At 41.4% G+C, this 20,170-nt stretch overlaps 2 protein-coding genes across 3 annotated transcripts in view; both read left to right on the top strand.

The window, feature by feature from the left end:
- Nucleotides 1-3,883: 3,883 nt before the first annotated feature.
- Nucleotides 3,884-15,619, top strand: LOC131108237 (monocarboxylate transporter 9-like). The gene is made up of 6 exons (XM_058059118.1): nt 3,884-4,192; nt 5,126-5,385; nt 8,502-8,645; nt 10,193-10,288; nt 11,912-12,790; nt 13,892-15,619. The coding sequence occupies exons 2-6, from the start codon at nt 5,193-5,195 to the stop codon at nt 14,074-14,076; spliced, it is 1,497 nt and encodes a 498-aa protein (XP_057915101.1). The 5' UTR covers nt 3,884-4,192; nt 5,126-5,192; the 3' UTR covers nt 14,077-15,619.
- Nucleotides 15,620-15,967: 348 nt separating this feature from the next.
- Nucleotides 15,968-20,170, top strand: part of LOC131107927 (protein FAM13A-like) — an 8,182-nt gene continuing 3,979 nt past the window's right edge. For both annotated transcript variants that reach the window (XM_058058452.1, XM_058058451.1), the window contains exons 1-5: nt 15,968-16,660; nt 16,877-17,072; nt 17,142-17,348; nt 17,512-17,692; nt 19,237-19,379. In XM_058058452.1, the coding sequence (XP_057914435.1) occupies nt 16,598-16,660; nt 16,877-17,072; nt 17,142-17,348; nt 17,512-17,692; nt 19,237-19,378 (789 nt within the window). In that variant the 5' untranslated portion in view covers nt 15,968-16,597 and the 3' untranslated portion in view covers nt 19,379. The remainder of the gene's footprint in view (nt 16,661-16,876; nt 17,073-17,141; nt 17,349-17,511; nt 17,693-19,236; nt 19,380-20,170) is intronic.

Genomic DNA, 20,170 nt, shown 5'->3' with positions numbered 1-20,170 from the left:
GCAAATCTTTTTTTTTTTTTTTTCACTAAGGAAAATAGACATCGTAACCATAGAGCTAGCAATGGAACATACTGCAACGCAGGGAAGCATTCATTTACCAGATGACATAAAAGTGCTTATTAGCCCCAGCAATACTTATGAAACTACTCGGTACTGCTCAGCAAACAGTACTTTTATTTTGATACAACTTGTTCAACTTCTGTTAACATATATTTTTTTTATTTTAATACAACAAATTGATAGACAGCACTAGGTGAGTGTCACTCTGAAAGCAGTACTTTTACTTTATTTTACTTTTGTTAGGCACTTAAAATGTTACTTAAAATATTTTTTAATGCCCGTTTATACACATTAGTGCATAAAACCACAAAATACAGTATTTCAATGTTCAGTAGTTCAGTGTTGGAGTTTTCTTTACACATGACTGAAATAACCTTAACACATTAGTGCACAAGCCGCACGAGTCGATGGCAGTACTTTTGATTTATTTTAGTTTTATTGCACACATGTTAACTTTGTGTTTCAAGTTGCATTCAACATTAATAGTCATCTATTTACCTAAAAATGAATGAATGAGCCATCTATTTGTTTTGATACAAATGAATTTTTATTTTTTTTGCACTTGTATGGCTGTTTAAGAAACTTAAAATGTTACTTAAAGCATCTTTTTTATTCATTTTTGTTTTGCTACACAGCAACTTTTGTTTGTTTTTTAGATTCGTTTTTATTTTACAGTCTTAAGTTATGCATTTTTTGGACTCCTAATCAACAGTGGGTGACAGCATCGCTCGACAAACAGTGCTTTTACTTTATTTTACTTTAGTTTAACTGCTCTCAAGTCTTATAAGAACAGTAAAGACTTTGGTTCCACTTTGTTTGAGGTCGCTCGGTTCTGTAAGAGTTTCCTTCCCAGGAAAGACGGCTGTGTTCTCGAGGTCAGGCCCTCAGGATTGTCTTACCGTGATGTGGTAACCTTCTTCCGGGGGGCGGGGTCAGAGCAACAGGAGCCCTCCGTAGGCAGGGATGACGTCTCCTCTAGGTGACCTTTGCCGTTGGTAACGTACATCTCTCCCCCCTTGTTGAGAGAGTCGCTGTTTCATCCTTGACTGCTTTTGTGTTCTCTTCCAGGAACCTGAACCAATCCAAGCAGCTGAAGACTGCAGGGGGGGGGGGGGTCTGCCGGCGTTGACGTCCCTCAAAGGAGAACAAACAGCAGGCTGCAGCTTCTACTGTGTCACCGAGGTGCTGCACGAGATGCTGAAGATGGAGTAATAACAGCAGGCATTGTTTACACGCGTTCTCCGATGGTTAATGTGTGAATCGTATTGTATTTGGTGTGTAGTTACGTAATACTTTACAATACTTATCCATGTTATTGGACGAGCGTAGTCGGGGAATGAAAGAGCAAAAGTGAGCATAGCAACAATGATGAGGCGGTAACAAAGTTTAAACACCTAACATTCTTTACTTTAACGTTTTTTTCCCCCTTTCTCTTGTTCTCCCCCCAACTCTCTCACTAGCCTCACTTTGGGTCTTAAGAGGTAATCCCCCTCTGCTAGGAGATATTTGTACTGTGCTCATTACCCTGACAAGTGTTCCCTAGACCAGTTCCAACCAGATATAGTGCATAGGCAACCTGGGACCGGGGAAGGGGTGGGGGAGGGTTTCTCTATGCACACATCAATGCTGCTGCTGCTGTTGCTGCTGCTTTGGTTCCATTTAGGCTATGTCAACAAGGGTAACTGTGTTACAAAAATGTCAGGTGCATCCTCGTTGACATTGCAGCATGATGGCCCCCCAGCCCCAACCGTGCACTTTACCTCGAGATTGGACGCTATCGAAAAAGAATATGATTCCTGCTTTGATGGGAAAAAAAATTAGTGTCTATAGGTCACGAGCAGCTGTCATTATTGTTGTTAGCAGCCCCCCTTTTTAAAATATATTCATATATTATATATAATATATATTATTATATTATAATATTATATTATTAATTAGCCTATTATTACTATCATTGTTCTTCTGATTATTACTAATTGTTTATTATTACTATTACTAGTAGATTTTAAATTGACAGGTAATGTGAATATTTATTTTAACTCCTATTCTTGTCCTATTATATAAAAATTTGTCTGAGATTTTTTTGTTTGAAAAAAAATTTTTTTGTTTAAATTTTTTTTTTTAGTTTAAAAAAAATCAATAAAAAATATCAAAATATTTAGGGGGGCTTAAGAACATTTATGGCCCCTAAAATGGGCCTAATGACGCCCCTGGTGATAGTCGTGGAAATAATGTAAGGAAATGACAGGGAACATGACCTGATTTTGGGCTTTCAGCTTAGTAATGTATACCATATTGTTCAAACTCAACAGGGTTCTTGCCTTGATGGACAAAACCATTTCATGTATCGGAATCTGATGAAAGTTGCAGACCATAACCATGCAGCAACTTCATTTGACTTTAGCTATACTTCAAACGTCTGTGTTGAGTTTCAAAATCAATAGGGTTATTGGCAACGATGACAATCTTACAAATCATGATGGAAGTTGTACGTTGTTGCAGAGCGATGACGTAGCTGTCAAAAATCAATAGGTTTCTTGCTTGAACAGCAGCACCAAAGACACAATCATTGATGTGTTAGAGTAGGGGTCGGGAACCTTTTTGGCTAAGAGAGCCATGAAAGCTACTACATATTTTCCAATGTATAACCGTGAGAGCCATATACTGTAATATACTGGATATAATACTGAATACAACTAAATACATACCTTAAAACGGGGCTATAAGGGACGGAGGGCTAATAAGGGACAATTTTGGGGAAAATGTTTTTTGAACGATTTGTTCAAGAATATATTCATTTTCTACCCTCACGAAGGTCGTGGGCGGGTGCTGGAGCCTATCCCAGCTGTCTTCGGGCGAGAGGCGGGGTACACCCTGGACTGGTGGCCAGCCAATCACAGGGCACATATAGACAAACAACCATTCACACTCACATTCATACCTATGGACAATTTGGAGTCGCTAATTAACCTAGCATGTTTTTGGAATGTGGGAGGAAACCGGAGTACCCGGAGAAAACCCACGCATGCACGAGGAGAACATGCAAACTCCACACAGAGATGGCCGAGGGTGGAATTGAACCCTGGTCTCCTAGCTGTGAGGGCCTGGCCGCTAACCACACGACCACCGTGCAGCCTCTTTCAAGAATATATGCTTCTTTGAAAAAAAAAACAACAACACAGCAGCTCCCTGTTTAACACACAAAAGGCAGAATTACATTTAAAATATTTTCCCCCAAATTGTCCCTTATTACCCCGTTTTACGGTACATTTGGAAGTGTGACCAACAATTTCAAACAATTTAATTCAAAATTGCTTAGTGAGTGTGAATGAATGGGTACCTGGGAAATATCTAGTTGCTGGCTTGCTACTTTGGAAAGCTTCACTTATTTTTACACTTTGCTAAACTTGTGTAAATCTAAAACATTGTGTAAAGTAGCATCATTCCAGACTGCAACACTGGTGTTATGAAGCGATTTTCCTTGGGAGAGGTAACCTCCACTCCCTCCCATATTGGTCAGCACATATACTGCTATAACTCCCAGCATGTGTCTACAGTAGTCACATGTTGGGTATCTTTAATAATACCCTTCATATTATTATTCACTTGTAACATTTTTTAAATATTTTAATTTATGCCTTAAAAACATTAAACTATATCAGGTATTTTTTTTTAATTGTGATTTTTTTTTTAATTGTATGGAATAATTGATATGTCCAGGTGTGGTGCTGGTGATAATGAAAGCAGCCCAAGCATATAAGCAGCATCTGCACACGCCTCTGCCTTCTCTTCCTGTGTGTGCGAGTGAGCTCCGGGCGCCTTTACGAGGAAGCCGCGCTCCTCCCGGCCAGCGAGAACAGCTTTGAACCGGTTTGGTCGCCGGCCACAAAGCGGCAGGAAGCAGAAGAGGCGCAGTGCGCTGTGTTGTTGATGCTCTTGCATAGAAGCAGCAGCGGTGTCGCTTATAAAGACGCCGCTATATATATATATATATAAAAAAGATTTTTGTTGCTTCCTCTGAGTGAGTGAGTGACTTAAGTAAGCTGTTTGCTTGTTTCCATCCAGGGGAGGTGCATCCTATCCATGGAAAGTTCCCGCAGGGAGCGCATCTCTGCAGGCACCGGCTGCTGAGGTGAGACCTGCATGCATTTTAAACAGCATAAAAAGATTATTATATTCACATTTTGTTCTGTGTGTACTGGTAGTATCAATAACAAACAATACTTAAATTGCTAAAACATTGAAGTAAGCTCAGGCACCATCTGAAGTTTATAAACAAAGGACCCCATGAAGGGTTAACCTGCTGCACTGTATTTATTTACTTCAGTACAAAAAAAATCAGAGCAAGATGGTCTCAAGTTGTTGAGAGTGGAAACATATCTTATATTACTTTTTTACACAATGGGAAATGTGTAATTAAAAAAAAATACTATTTTAAAAATTTATTTCATTATCATTGGGACCATTTTGGGACAAAAGTTGTATGTTAAATTAAATGTAAATTAAATTTTATGTCCTTTTTAATTTTTGTAGAAATTATTAAAAACATGTCCTATGTATATGTAAAGGCAAAGTTTAGTTTTATTATTATTTTATTTATTTATTATTATTTTATTTATTATTATTATTGACCATTTTGTTCTATTTTTTTGTTTTAATTTTATTTATAAAATTTGAAAATAAAATGAAAAAATTTGTGGCAACTGCAGACCACAAATGGCCCCCGGACTGCACTTTGGACACCCTTGACCTCATGGTTGAGAAAATTTAGCATGTTATGTGTTATACCCATTTATACAAAATCATATACAGTATATTCAATTATTACATGACATTGACCAGAATCTAAGGGTCAAAATAATAACTTAATGTTTATATTTTGGGGTCAGGATGTTAGCAGATGACTAGAGAGGGAGGGGGGGGGGCAGAAAGGTGGCCACTTCTTTCAAACTTGCCCCTCCTCCAAGGTATGATTGCAACAGAAAGAGAAACAAAAAGACTCCACGGTGTGTCAGCCTCAGTGGAAGTGTGTATGAAGCGGTGTCGTGTCTCCCACCCCTACTAGGTCTTCCACCCACCCCTCCCACCCCCCACCTGTGTGAGACGCCGGCAGTGACCACATCGCCGCCGACATGGCCTCCAAGGCGCTGGACGGAGGCTGGGGGTGGGCCATCGTGGTGGCCTCCTTCCTGGCCCAGCTGCTGGCCTACGGGTCCCCGCAGTCGGTGGGCGTCCTCTACCCCGAGTGGCTGCACGCGTTCCAGGAGGGAAAGGGCATGACGGCCTGGGTGGGATCGCTGGTGGCTGGAGTGGGACTCATTGCCAGTAAGTGATGCTACAATATTAATATTAGGGATACCTGCACATGAGAATCAGGGTAGGGTGTGTTCAGTGGTTGTGTGAGCTGTTTGGAATATTTAGCTTCTTATTTAAAATATTAAAAACAAATATTAAAAACACCTCCCAGTGATTTTCTACACAAATAGCCATTTTCTATTCTCTAGGTTTTATTATTTGTCTTGATATTGTGCAGGTATACCTACAGTATATTCTGTTTTACCACGGTTATCTGCTGACATGACCGATCGGGGGGGGTAGGATGTATCCTAAAAGTAGTGCACTAAAGCGCGGGTCACCTTTACACCCAAACTATTTCCTGTCATCACTGATAAAAGTCAAACAACACTTGATCAAAGTCTTAATGTGCTGCAATCTAACAATGAAACCTGCAGTCTGAGATTGATAAGCAAGTCACGGCTGCCGTTCCTATTGATTTTTACATGAAAAGCCATGCAGGGAGTCAGTGGTGTCAAAAAGTGTTTGCCCCCCCCCCCCCCCCCCCCCCCATTCCTGATTGCTCATTCCGACTTAACTGTTTCAGATGATCAAACTAATATACATAAATATTATTTTGGTAGGCAGCAGAATTTATGGTTCCATTTATCACAGCAACAGCCCCAGACCATCACACTACCACCACCATATTCTACTGTTGCTATGGTGTTCTTTTTCCGAAATGCGTTACTTTTACTTCAAATGTAATGGGACACACACCTTCCTAATTTTTTTTTTCCCAATTTTCCTAATCTTCCTAATTTTTTACACTCCCTTAAAAAGTTTCATTTAAAAACTCCTTTTTTTGTCCAGTTGTGTTGTCATTGACTAATATTGAAATTACGCACACACAAAAAAAAGCCATCAGGAGGGGGTTCAAACTCTTTTCCACACCGCTGTATGTGTCTGTTACATTGTTGATATTTCATTATTTGTAAAAATGTAACGCCACATGAGTAACAATTTAAAAATGTGTTCATTGTTTTTTAACTTGTCATAAAATAATACATTTTAAATTATATTTTATAATAAACTGTGAAAATGTCATGTTTTTTTTACAATTATGAATAGTAATATTTGTTACGCCTGCTGGAACCGGTGCCAGGTGTTGTGGACCCCAGAGCAGAAACACAGGCGAGATGGTGTAAAAAGGTATTTAATAACAAAGGGTGCTCGCAAGAAGGAAGAAACAATGTACAACCAAAAACGCTTTTGACAATCGGTCACCGGGGGAGTAAAGTACAAAGAAAAACTAAAAGTAGCAAACAAAAGAATACAGGAATACTCAACAACTTACTCAGATAGCAGCAAAGAATAAAGGCATACTAGGATTTGTAACAAGTGGCAAGGAAAAACAAAGTGAGAACAAGCAATGGCTGGACCGCAAGGTTTAAGAAGGATTAAATGTACACTACCGCTCAAAAGTTGGGATCACTGGCAAATGTTTTTGTTTTACAAAGAAAAACACATTTTCATGCATTTCACAAACATTTATATCCATTTCCCAAACAATTAAAATGAATCAGATGATTTTCAAAGAAGGATGTACATTTTTGCATAGAGGCCTACTATCAACAACTGTCAGTCCTCTGCATCAATCTCCTGGTATGGCTGCTAATCCAAGTTCATCATTTTATAAGGCTAATAGATTATTAGAAAGCCATCTAAAAAACTAAAACTAAAATCTCTTACCAGAGAGCAGCACAAACTGGGTCTAACAAGGACACAAAAACGCTGCACGACTGTGCAAGAAGACAAATAACAACAACAACAACTTTTCCGATTGTTCCTGTTGGAAGTAAGGGAAATTGACTGAATCCATTCCAGGGTCAAACTGTCACCAGAATACACATTGACTGCATTCTTAAAAGATCACGCTGTCTGTGCCTTTTACACAGAATAAGTGGGATATTGTAGTGACGACATATCATCCAAAGTATAAAATACTTACACTACCGCTCAAAAGTTTGGGATCACTTGGAATTTTTTTGGTTTTCCATAGAAAAACACATTTCACAAACATTTGTATCCATTTCCCAAACAATTAAAATGAATCAGATGATTTTCAAAGAAGGATGTACATTTTTGCATAGAGGCCTACTATCAACAACTGTCAGTCCTCTGCATCAATCTCCTGGTATGGCTGCTAATCCAAGTTCATCATTTTATAAGGCTAATAGATTATTAGAAAAGCCATCTAAAAATCTAAAAACTAAAACTAAAATCTCTTACCATGCTGTTAACTACTCCCTTCAGAGAGCAGCACAAACTGGGTCTAACAAGGACGCAAAAACGATGCACAACTGTGCAAGAAGACAAATATCTGAGAGTGTGTAGTTTAAGGTCACCTGGCAGCTGCACTAAATAGTAGCCGTCAAACACCAGTGTCAGTATCAACAGTGAAGCGGCCACTTCAGGATGCTGGACTTCATAGCCGAGAAAAAGATTGGCCAAAAAAAACATTTCCAAGTGATCCCAAACTAGTGTAGATGCGGTGGAGGTGTGCTGGTGAAAGTAACAGGAGGGAGGGGACCTCAGCAGGACTGTAACGAGACAAATCATGACAGTACCCCCCCTCTGCCTTTTTATAAGACGCCCCCTGGTGACCATTAAGTTTTTCCGGAAAACAATTGTGAAATTCTTTAATGAGTGAGAGGTCGCAGATCCAGTAGAGGAGCGTTCCTCTCGTCCATATCTGCTCCGGTCGACCAGATATTGCACACCCTTACAGCACACAACAATGAACTTAACGTAGCTTATACATTTACATTTAATTGTGACTGGATGAAATACACTGACTACAATTATCATTTATTTTGAATCACATTCAAATCGAATGTGCATAACCAGGAAGTAGTAGTAAAATAGTAAATAAACTTTGAATGAGAAATTCAGCGACAGCTAATAATCGACTTCAAAACCAAATAGTCGTAGTGATTGATGATTTACAGATAGCGCCTTTGAGCAAAGCAAACAGCACACCTCAACATCAAGGCCAACATGGCCGATGTTTTGGCCTCAGGCAGAGCAGAGAAGCCGTCAACAAGAATGTGTCGTCTTTTTGTCAGCACTCAAATGTTCTCATCATGTACCCCCCCCCCAACCAGGTCCCATCTGCAGCGCCTGCGTGGACAACTTTGGCGCTCGCCCCGTCACCATCTTCAGCGGCGTTATGGTGGCGGGCGGCCTGATGCTCAGTGCCTTCGCTCCCAGCGTCCACTTCCTCATCTTCTCCTACGGGATCGTCGTCGGTAAGAATGTTTGATGCCGATGTGTCGGCAGTCATATGAGTTGCCTAAGCTTCTTATCCTTTGGAAGTCGGACAATCATTAGTAGCATTAGCGTTAAGGGCGTCACGTCCAATTGTTATGTAACGCCAAAGGGGGCTGATTACAGTTCATGAATATTAGCGCTGTAATAACAGGCGTTGGTAACAGGAGTTATACTGTAGTCTCACCCCGCGTGACCTTTATTTGACTGTACCGAGTGTTGCGGTTAAACCCCCTTCATCCCCTGGCACAGCAAGGCAGCACTGGCGTGGACGGTGGACGACATGCATATTTCAAGACAAGTCGTTTATTTTTAGAGATGTCTCCTCATGTGCACCTTGTTTACAGCTGACCCTATGCTTTTTTATTGCATAAAGCGTCATGCGGGGGGGGGGAGTGCTCTTTTGCGTATGCATTTATTTATAGTGCAACGCAGTACCCTGTGATAAAGGTATGCAAAGATGTACCGTACTGTAGTCTTATTTTACATCTACAGCCACAACATTTACAATGAAAAACAGTTTTTGCAAAGTGTGAAAAAATGCCTCCTATGTTCTCCCCGTGCATGCGAGGGTTTTCTCCGGGAAAAGCCATTTAAAGTCGCCATTAAAGGGAGGCTGACGTCATTGCAGCACCCCAATGAATGCTTCCTCAGACGCAATACATTATGGTAAAGCTTTAAAAGAGTTTTTTGGGGATTTTGAATCCATATTGGGGCTGCACGGCGGTTGAGTGGTTAGCACGCAGGCCTCACAGCCAGGAGACCCGATTTCAATTCTATTGTGTGGAGTTAGCATGTTCTCCCCGTGCATGCGTGGGTTTTCTCCGGGAAAAACAGTTTCATTTATGTCTTAAATGGCGTACTTCCTCTTATTATATCTACCATATTGGGTATTATGAGTGTAAAGCCATTTAAAGTCGCCATTAAAGGGAGGCTGACGTCATTGCAGCACCCCAATGAATGCTTCCTCAGACGCAATGCATTATGGTAAAGCTTTAAAAGAGGTTTTTTTGTATTTTAAATCCATATTGGGGCTGCATGGCATTTGAGTGGTTAGCACGCAGGCCTCACAGCTAGGAGACCCGAGTTCAATTCCACCCTCGGCCATCTCTGTGTGGAGATTGCATCTTCTCCCTGTGCATGTGTGGGGAAAAACCAACACATTCAACGGGAGAACATGCCCTGAAATGTGTGGCCAACATATTAACCACTTATCTACCATGCGTTTATTTGTTTTACTTAATTATATATTGTTTGGATGTTTTTTTCATACTGAAAACCTTTTTTAAAAATTATAATTTTTTTTTTACGATTACAAAATTTCAATGTTAGGCGCCAACATACCCCCGCAACCCTAGTGAGGATAAGTGGCCTAGCAGTTAGAATTTTGCCGTTTTATGTGAGAATTTTGGATAATTCTGAATTTTTCCCCCAAAATATAGATTATATTCTTCATGTTTGTAGTGTCTTCTTGGTCTTTTCACATAAACTAATAAGAAATTCCTCTTTCCTGTCTCCTGTGTCGTAGGTCTGGGTTGCGGTCTGGTCTACGCGGCCACGTTGACAATCACCTGCCAGTATTTCGACAAGAGACGCGGCCTTGCCTTGGGCATCGTCACCACAGGTACTGCTATGCCTCCCTTTGCTCCCAAGCCTGTGGGTGCAGAGCAGTTCTCCATGCTTTCATATTTGCTGCTGGAGAACCTAGAGGTAAAAAGGCGCTACGTTACAGCTTAGGGAAGTGCTGTAAAACACAGTGGGGATGTTTTCTGGAAAGCCAGCTGACGTCTAGCGGCTGCACAGAAATCACAGTCATTGAAATGACTTGGCTTCAACTCATCTATGACTGCAGTACATTTTCCTTCTACCGTGTTTATTATTATTATTATTATTATTATTATGATTGGCTCTAAGTCAGGCCCCTTTACACCGCCATACAACCAAAACGCAGATGGCTGCCAAAAGGCGCCGCACCCCAGCTGTAAAAATAGACCATGACATCACCTGGGCTCTGTTTACTTCCTGGATAAAGTCCGTGTCCATGCCCAGGGACTGCAGGAAGTTATGAAGCCAATAACTCAGGGATGGGCACAGTAAATCAGTTTATTTGTTTTATGTGAGATTATCTTCAGGTCAAGAGCTAGAAATGTGGTAACTTCCTGGTAACTTCATACAGTACCTTCCTGGTAATTTCATACAGTACCTTCCTGGTAATTTCATACAGTACCTTCCTGGTAACTTCATACAGTACCTTCCTGGTAATTTCATACAGTACCTTCCTGGTAATTTCATACAGTACCTTCCTGGTAACTTCATACAGTAATCCCTCATTTATTCAGGTTAATTTGATTAAACACTTTTACATTAGGGCTGCACGGCGGTTGAGTGGTTAGCGCGCAGACCTCACAGCTAGGAGACCCGAGTTCAATCCCACCCTCGGCCATCTCTGTGTGGAGTTTGCATGTTCTCCCCGTGCATGCGTGGGTTTTCTCCGGGTACTCCGGTTTCCTCCCACATTCCAAAAACATGCTAGGTTACTTGGCGACTCCAAATTGTCCATAGGTATGAATGTGAGTGTGAATGGTTGTTTGTCTATATGTGCCCTGTGATTGGCTGGCCACCAGTCCAGGGTGTACCCCCGCCTCTCGCCCGAAGACAGCTGGGATAGGCTCCAGCACCCCCGCGACCCTCGTGGGGAAAAGCGGTAGAAAATGAATGAATGAATGGTTGGATGCAAACGCTGAATCATGAGTGTAGAGGTGACTATAGGGGTGTTATTTTGTGTCTACAGTGCTCTAATAGTGTTAAAAAGCTATTTCTGTGTTGTAACTATGAAATAATATAATATTATAATATATTATAATAATAATTTAAATAATTAAATTAAATAAATAGTTTAATTAAATTTATAATAATAATAATTTAAATAATCATAAATGTAATAATTAATACATTCAATTTATTAACATCAAAAATTATTTATCACAGTCAGTTATGGTATGAATGTGAGTGTGAATGGTTGTTTGTCTATATGTGCCCTGTGATTGGCTGGTCACCAGTCCAGGGTGTACCCCGCCTCTCGCCCGAAGACAGCTGGGATAGGCTCCAGCACCCCCACGACCCTCGTGAGGATAAGCGTTAGAAAACGAATGAATGAACTTTTACATTTGCGCTTTTCCCGACATCCCAACATTTCCCGAAATTCCCAGCGATCCCACACTTACTCCAATACATCTGTCTCCTCCAGGCACCAGTGTGGGCGCTTTCATCTACGCCTCAGCTCAGAATGAGCTCATCGTGCTTTACGGCCTGGACGGTTGCCTTCTCATCATCGGAGCTTTGGCGCTCAACCTCATGGCCTGTGCCGGCTTCATGAGGCCCCTCAACATGCCGGGCTACTACCTCAAACAGAAGGCGGCCCTGGAGCGCAACAAGAAGGAGCAGCTCTTCGAGAAGCCCCAGTTGGACGACCTGAAGATCGGAGCTGGCTCTGCTACGTCTACTCAGGAGAAAAGTCTCACGGTGAAGGAGCTTCTCATCACAATCGACGGCAAGGACTCCAGCATTCAGGTGGAGAAGAAGAGAAGCAGCCTCCTGGCTCGGTTGGGCATCATGAAAGTGATCAAGAAGAAGAAGCGGGCCTACTCCAAATACATGCAGTCCATTTATGAGATCCTGCAGGACCAAGCCATGGTGGCCTTCTGCGTTGCCGTCTTCCTGTTCAGCCTGGGAGCGTTCCCCCCCGTGCTCTTCATTGAGGACGTGGCTCAGAGCCAGGGACTCATCGAAGAAGTCAGCGTCATTCCTCTGGTGTCCATCGGCGCCATCGCGACCTGCGTGGGCAAACTGGCGCTGGGTGTGATGGTGGACATCAGGTGGATCAACAGCATCTACCTGTATGCCTTCACCATGTTTGCAGGTGGCGCCGTGTTGCTGCTCATCCCCGTCACCAAGAGCTACATGGGACTGCAGATCCTCTCCGCCATTCTGGGATTCTTCTCGGGAAACTGGTCCATCACGTCCTACATTACCACAAAGATTGTTGGCTTAGACAGGCTCACACGAGCCCACGGAATTGTCATGTTCTTTGGGGGCTTCGGGATCATGCTCGGACCTCCTGTTGTTGGTAAGTAAGACCGAGCTAACAACTGAATTTAACTACTTTTGAATAGATTGTCCTTGAACTTAAATAAAACTAATATCATGCTGTTTGGTAACAGCAGAAAGGACACACACCAAGAAATACAAATAGACGGTGTAAACATTGAAAGCATGAAGGAAAATACATTTCTGGGGATCGCAATAGATGAAAATATGAGCTGGAAACCTCATATTACAAATATACAACATAAGGTGGACAGAAATATTTCAATATAGAACAAAGCAAAATTTGCTCTCAATCAGAAATCACTCCACACTCTTTATTGGAAATATGGGCTAATAACTATAAAAGCAATCTTCACTCGATAAATGTACTGCAAAAAAAGGTCAGTAAGGATAATTCATAATGCCGCCTACAGAGAACATACTAACTCCTTATTTCTAAAATCACAAATACTTCAACTTGCTGATATAGTTCATCTTCAAACAGCTAAAATAATGCATAAGGCTAAAAATAACCAATTAGCTAAAAATGTCATCCAATACTTCTCTACAAGAAAAAAAATTGAAAAATTATAAAACAATTATAAAAAAATAATCAAATAAATGAAAAAATGTAAATATTAGGAATGGTCATATCACCTCGTACTTCAGTATGTGACAAAACTATAAAAATTATTTTAAAAATGTAAAAAATTATAAAAATTATTTACATTTTTTTTAATTATTAAGAAATTATAAAACAATTCTAAAAAATAATATAAAATAATAAGATAAAATAATGCAATAATAAAATATATATTTTTTATTAGATTATGAAAGCAGGAAGTGAACAAATGTAACAGTTACTGATTGTAAAAGTACCAGATGGAGGGGTAGGATTTAATAAGCTTTGCTTCTTCCTACTCCTTTTGGATATGTGGAACTGTGAACTGATTATGTGATGCATTCAATTGTAATCTGATGCATGTTCAAATGAAATTAAACCATTACCATTACCATTACCATAACTCGGTTGGCTTTAAGCAAACTGCCTCAAGTGCCTTTGAATTGATCCCATTTCACACACCATGACAGAACCACCACATAACTGCTGACTTACTTTATCTTTTCATCACTTTTTTAGGGTGGTTCTTTGACTGGACCCAATCTTACGACATGGCGTTCTACTTCAGCGGGAGCTGCGTGCTGCTCGGAGCCCTGGTCCTCTCCGTGCTCACGCTTCCATGCTGGAAAACCAAACCATCCGACAACGACAGACCGGACGTCCAGTACACGAGCAGCTGCGACAAAGTGGCCTCGGTAGCGTGAACACGAGCACATTTTCGATAAACGCTCCCAACAACACAATCTGCTTAGCAACTCTTGTACTCGAAAGCACCTCTTGACAACGCCGGTGGTTCGCCCTGATAATTGCTGCCAAGCGTCAACGCACCAAAAAAACACATTCTCCATGCCAATTACACGCACTGCACATATGAATTAAACTTAACCTAGCCTCATTTTACGAGGTTGGTTTAAACAATACACAATATTGTCAAATGGCCGCTCTCGTGTTGAAACTTGAAACCACTGAAAATGCACAAAGACCTTGACTCTTGAGAGAGAGAAAGAGCGTGTTTGAGAAGCTTAACTTGAGCACCAAGTTTGTGTTTTGTGCTCGGACTTGTCATCTACATTGAAATGACGCCATGTTTATCACCAAAGCATCAATGATAGTCGACATGTAACGTCTGTTAGAACAACACACACGCCTTGCATTGTTCATGTTTTACCTTTTAAGTGCATTGACAGCTTTTTCATTCATTGGGTGCTGGAGCCTATCCCAACTGTCTTCGGTCGCCAGCCAATCACAGGGGCACATATAGACAAACAACCATTCACACTCACATTCATACCTATGGACAATTTGGAGTCGCCAATTAACCTAGCATGTTTTTTGGAATGTGGGAGGAAACCGGAGTACCCGGAGAAAAACCCACGCATGCACGAGGAGGTCTGCGCGCTAACCACTCGACCGCCGTGCAGCCCTCATTATTCATTTAAATACATTCTAATGAATACAAACAGTGAGCTGGCATTGTTCAACTACAGGCTGGAACGACTAATGCTGAAAAGACAGTGTTTCAAGAAATGCTGCATATGTTTGACAGACACCACCATCTATCCACCTATCCACGCACCCTGGAGGAAAAACCCCACGCATGCACATGGAGAACATGCAAACTCCACACAGAGATGGCCGAGCGTGGAATTGAAAACCCTGGTCTCTCCTAGCTGTGAGGTCTGCGCGCTAACCACTCGACCGCCGTGCCGCCATGATCGTTTTTTTACTTATGTAAAATGACCAGTCGCAACATTAGGTACACCTCCGCTGACTTTATTTTTATTGTTTGTGGATGTGAAGCTGCACTGCATCATTGGGTTTCTAGTTTGGTTACATGCAGTGTGAATGTGTACCATGGGCATTCTCTTTTTATGTTTTTTTTTTCATTTTTGGGTATACTGTATGTATGTATCTGCACACACACACACACACACATAGAACTTGTGTGCATAAAGTGTTGTTTGATATACTTTTTATATTAGCACTAGTTTGTAAAGTCCAACGTACTCGTGACTTTTTTATGCACCTGGCTGTAGATCTGTTTAGAATTGCTTATGTTTGAAATTGTGTACGTGCAATCATAACTAGAATGTACCACTGCTAGTGTTTTTTTTTAAAATGCCTTTAATGTCTGTGAACTTCAATACATTGACCTTTCAGACACAGTTATGTCTGTCTGTTTTCTTACACTTACTATGTCTTTATTTCTACTCTATTTTGTATTCAGTATGTGCCAAATAAAATGTTTGGTTCTGTTTATGTTTTGTTTATGTCTCTGCTACATCAGGTATTTGTTTAAATCTTTGAATTATTTTTTAAACCACAGAACATTTCCGGGTTTTTATGACGTCACAGAATGTCATGTCAGTTACGCCGCTGTTTAAATAGACTACGTTATTGTCGTGCACACGCTATTGATGGTGATGTCGCCACAACAATGTTTATTTTGCCAAATTTATATTTTTATTTATATATTACGATTGTCAAGTAAAAATAGAAATGGTATTATTTATTCAGGTGTTTATGTTTGTGTCTGATACATCAGGCATTTGTTTAAATCTGTTTTTTTTAAAACCACAAAACATTTCCGGGGTTTTGTGTGTTGTAACGACACGTGTAGTGGGCGTGGTTTATGACGTCACATAATGGCGTGACACTTACGCCGCTGTTTAATCAAGTTATTCTCGTATACACGCCATTGATGGTGATAATTGCCACCACACCGATGTTTATTTCGTCTATTTCAATATTACGGTTGTCAAGCAAAAATAGAAATTGTATTATTTATCCAGTTAAACCCGAAAGTCTGTAATCCGGCATATTAAGTAGTCCCGTGAAACAAAGTCAAACACAGCTCTCGCTCCTATCAAATTATGATGTTCGTATGAATATTCGTATGTAATAATTAATCAAATTAATTAACCACGTTTGTTATTTGGTTTACCAATTGTATTTAAGTAAAATAGCGTGCTAAGGTTACCAAACGGCTACTACGTTGGGACCGCGTCACCTCCGTATGTCCCTCCGCCACTGTTGTAGCAAAACATTACGTTATTTAGCTAGTAATGAATTGAATTGTGTCGTTTATAGCAGTAACTCATATTTAGTCTCTAGAAGTAACTCGTTTTTAAAGTACGTAGCCAAAAGTCAGCGGTTTTTATACATGAAAAGAACTTATCTGAGAGTAAATGGCAGTAATGAAAACAATAACACCACTTCAGTAGGATGCCTGCTGTTCCTGGCCTGAAAATCAGCCTGAAAATGGGAGGAAAAGTCTCATTATTTTCTGTAAGTCATCTCCAGGCCTATTATTATTTTAATTATTATATTATTTTTCTGTATTGACCTGACTACACTTTGGGGCTTTATTTTTGCTATGATGAGACTGTGGTAACTAATGCTTCATCGATGGTGGACAGTAATCCAGTCGTTACTGGTTAGCAATAGTCATCAGTAAATAACAGGAAATGGTTATTTACTCCTGGTGTGTTTCTCTCCTTCCAGAAAGAAATGTCTTCAGTCATAATACCATTGTTTAGTGTCAACCCACACACAGCTGCTCCTGTGCGGGTCTCAAACCCCTCAGTGGATCCCAGATGTGTGTTTGGCGTTTCCCTGGAGACACTAAGGAAAAACGGGCTGATGTTCCACGGAATACCACTTGTCTTACGAGAAATGGTGCAGTTCTTGGAGAAACACGGTAAGTGACGAAAAACATCTTTGAAAGTGACAGAGACCTTTTGGGATTAAAATACTTTATCCTTGTCAGGAATGGAGTTTCAGGGTCTTTTTCAACGGTGTGGTTCTGTGGTGAAGATCCATCAGCTGAGGCAGCGGTTTGATTGTGGCGAGAAGGTGAACCTGGAGCTGGAACAAGTGCCCAATGTGGCTTCGCTGCTAAAACTGTTCTTTCAAGAACTTCCTGAACCCGTAGTACCGGAGTACCAACGCAGACGTCTGGTCCAGAGCTTCAGAGGTGCTGTTCAGTCTCAACTTGTTCATAACAAGACAGCAGCTAAGGCGTAGATCCACACACAAAAACTAGGAGTTCAGAACATTCAGGGAGAGATTGTACATGTATTATTTTAAATATGAATTCCTATGAATTTTCTATCCGTTTCTTTATGCTCACGTCTTAGGCAGTACAGACGAGGCCGAGTTGAATCTGTCCCTGAAAAAAAACCTTTGCCGCATCCCGGACGACAACCTCACCGTCTTGTCCTACTTCACCAACTTCCTGTCGAGAGTCGCTGCTTACAGTCAGTTAAACCTCATGACGGTGGATAACCTCGCCACCATCTTTGGACCTTGTATCTTTCAGTAAGTCACCATCATCCTAAACATCCTAAACTTTAAATACTCCAAAACGTTATGACCATAATTCATGATACTATATGACTTGGGGAACAAAAAAAAAACTTGCAATTTTGTTAAACCAGGGTTCAATTCCACCCTTGGCCATCTCTGTGTGGAGTTTGCATGTTCTCCTTGTGCATGCGTGGGTTTTCTCCGGGTACTCCGGTTTCCTCCCACATTCCAAAAACATGCTGGGTTAATTAGCGACTCCAAATTGTCCATAGGTATGAATGTGAGTGTGAATGGTTGTTTGTCTATATGTGCCCTGTGATTGGCTGGCTACCAATCCAGGGTGTACCCCGCCTCGTGCCCCAAGACAGCTGGGATAGGCTCCAGCAACCCCCGCGACCCTCGTGAGGAAAAAGCGGTAGAAAATGAATGAATGAATGAATGCCTCTTTGGTATTGAGTCAGTTAAAAAATGCAAATGGCTGCACTTTGGGCCCCCCCTGTTCTAAGCTAAGAAAATATGGTAGCACCCAGTAATGTTGTACTCAGTTGTGAGTGATTGTTTTTCCATCCATTCTTGACGAAACAAGAACACAGACTGCGCCGCGTGAACTCGCCATGCCGCATATGTCACAGCTTGGTTGGGCACCTTGACCTCGGAACACATATTTGTCATCCGAGTCTCGAAACAACAACCCCCCCCCCCCCCCCCTTCTTCCCCAACCTCCATATGCGTCACCCTGTCATGCTGACGAGGCCTTGGAGGACACACTTGTCCGCGTTGACCCGTACCTTTTGACATGTGAAGATGTGCTATTTCTACTTAGACATCTCGATCACCATTTCAATTCAGATAATGATAGTGTTAGCAATTCACTTAAAATAGCCCTTGGCTTGTTGCCATGGCAACCCCACATCACCTCCTATATATATATATATATATATAGAGAGAGAGAGAGAGAGATTACAATATTGTCTGACTTGACTAGGATGACCTTTGCATCCTTTGCTGGCTGCTTGGAGTACATTGGCATCCATTACAGTGTAGTAAGTTCCATTTTACAACAATAGGGGGCGCCCAAAATCCAACTTGATCCATTAAAATCTACATTTTACAGTGCAAGTTGCTGCTATACATGATTTCTTCCACTAGATGGGAGTGTTTGACAATATCTTTTTAGATAGATAGATAGACTTGCTTTATTGTCATTGCACAATAACACAGCAGTAAAATTGCCAATGAAATGTCATTGCCTGGCTCCCGTATAATAATAAATAATAATAATTATAATGTGGAGAATAATTATATTACATCATATATGAACAATGTACAGCATTAACAGTAAATTGTTTATAGAAGGGTTTATTTGGCATTCAGCAGTCTGATGGCCAGGGGGAAGTAGCTGTCTCTAAACCTGCTTCTTCTACAGCGGAAAGCTGCAGAGCCTTCTCCCCGACACCAGGCGTGAAAACAGTCCATGCTGGGACTGTGTGGGGTCAGAGTAGACACCAGTAGTAGACACGAGATGCTGAACGGTCTTCCATGTCTTCCTGACGCAGCGTTCCAGCAGGACCCAAGATGCTGGAGGAGCAGAGAGTGTGCAACACCGTGTTGGTTCATCTTTTCAGGAAGCACAAGATCCTCCCCCGGCCTCCCATCGTCTCCAGCCCGCCTTCTCCGATGTCGTCAGCCCCCTTCTGAGGTGACCTTTTTAATATTTTGAGGTGGATGACTAGGCTGCGCAGCAGTTGAGTGGTTAGCGCGCAAACCTCACAGCTAGGAGACCAGGGTTCAATTCCACCCTCGGCCATCTCTGTGTGGAGTTTGCATGTTCTCGGGTACTCCGGTTTCCTCCCACATTCCAAAAACATGCTAGGTTAATTAACGACTCCAAATTGTCCATAGGTATGAATGTGAGTGTGAATGGTTGTTTGTCTATATGTGCCCTGTGATTGGCCTCTCGCCCGAAAACAGCTGGGATAGGCTCCAGCACCTCCCGCGACCCTCATGAGGAAAAGCGGTAGAAAATGAATGAATAAAGGTGGATGTCTAAAAGTGCAAATTTATGGTAATACAAATCATATACACTATATGCAGTAGTTGACCAAGGCGTGGTTTTATTGCACGGTTTATTGCATGTTTAATTGCACAGTTATTGCAAAGGATTTTTTTGAGCATTTTTGATTCTGGAGTCCGACATCTGCAGGAAAGATTAATGGAGTGTTGGTCTAACACGACTGCGTGTCGGCGTGGGTGGGAGTCTTTGGTTCAGATGAACCATAAGCATGAATATGGAGCTCAGCAGCAATGAATGCGACTCAAACTTGCGTGGCCTACTTCTGGCCTGGAGACATCCCGCTGTGTGTCATGATGATGATGATGATGTATGTGTGTGTGTGCATGCGTGTGTGGCCACACTGTAATTGAGGGCAGCGGGCGAGCGGCTGTGCCTCCAGGAAGTCGCTGTACCATGTTGACCATCGAGTGCTCATC

Source organism: Doryrhamphus excisus, chromosome 20 (assembly GCF_030265055.1).
Source record: "Doryrhamphus excisus isolate RoL2022-K1 chromosome 20, RoL_Dexc_1.0, whole genome shotgun sequence".
In the NCBI taxonomy this organism is placed as follows: domain Eukaryota; kingdom Metazoa; phylum Chordata; class Actinopteri; order Syngnathiformes; family Syngnathidae; genus Doryrhamphus; species Doryrhamphus excisus.
Note: the sequence above shows the minus strand (reverse complement) of the source record. Positions and strands in the feature narration are given on the sequence as shown.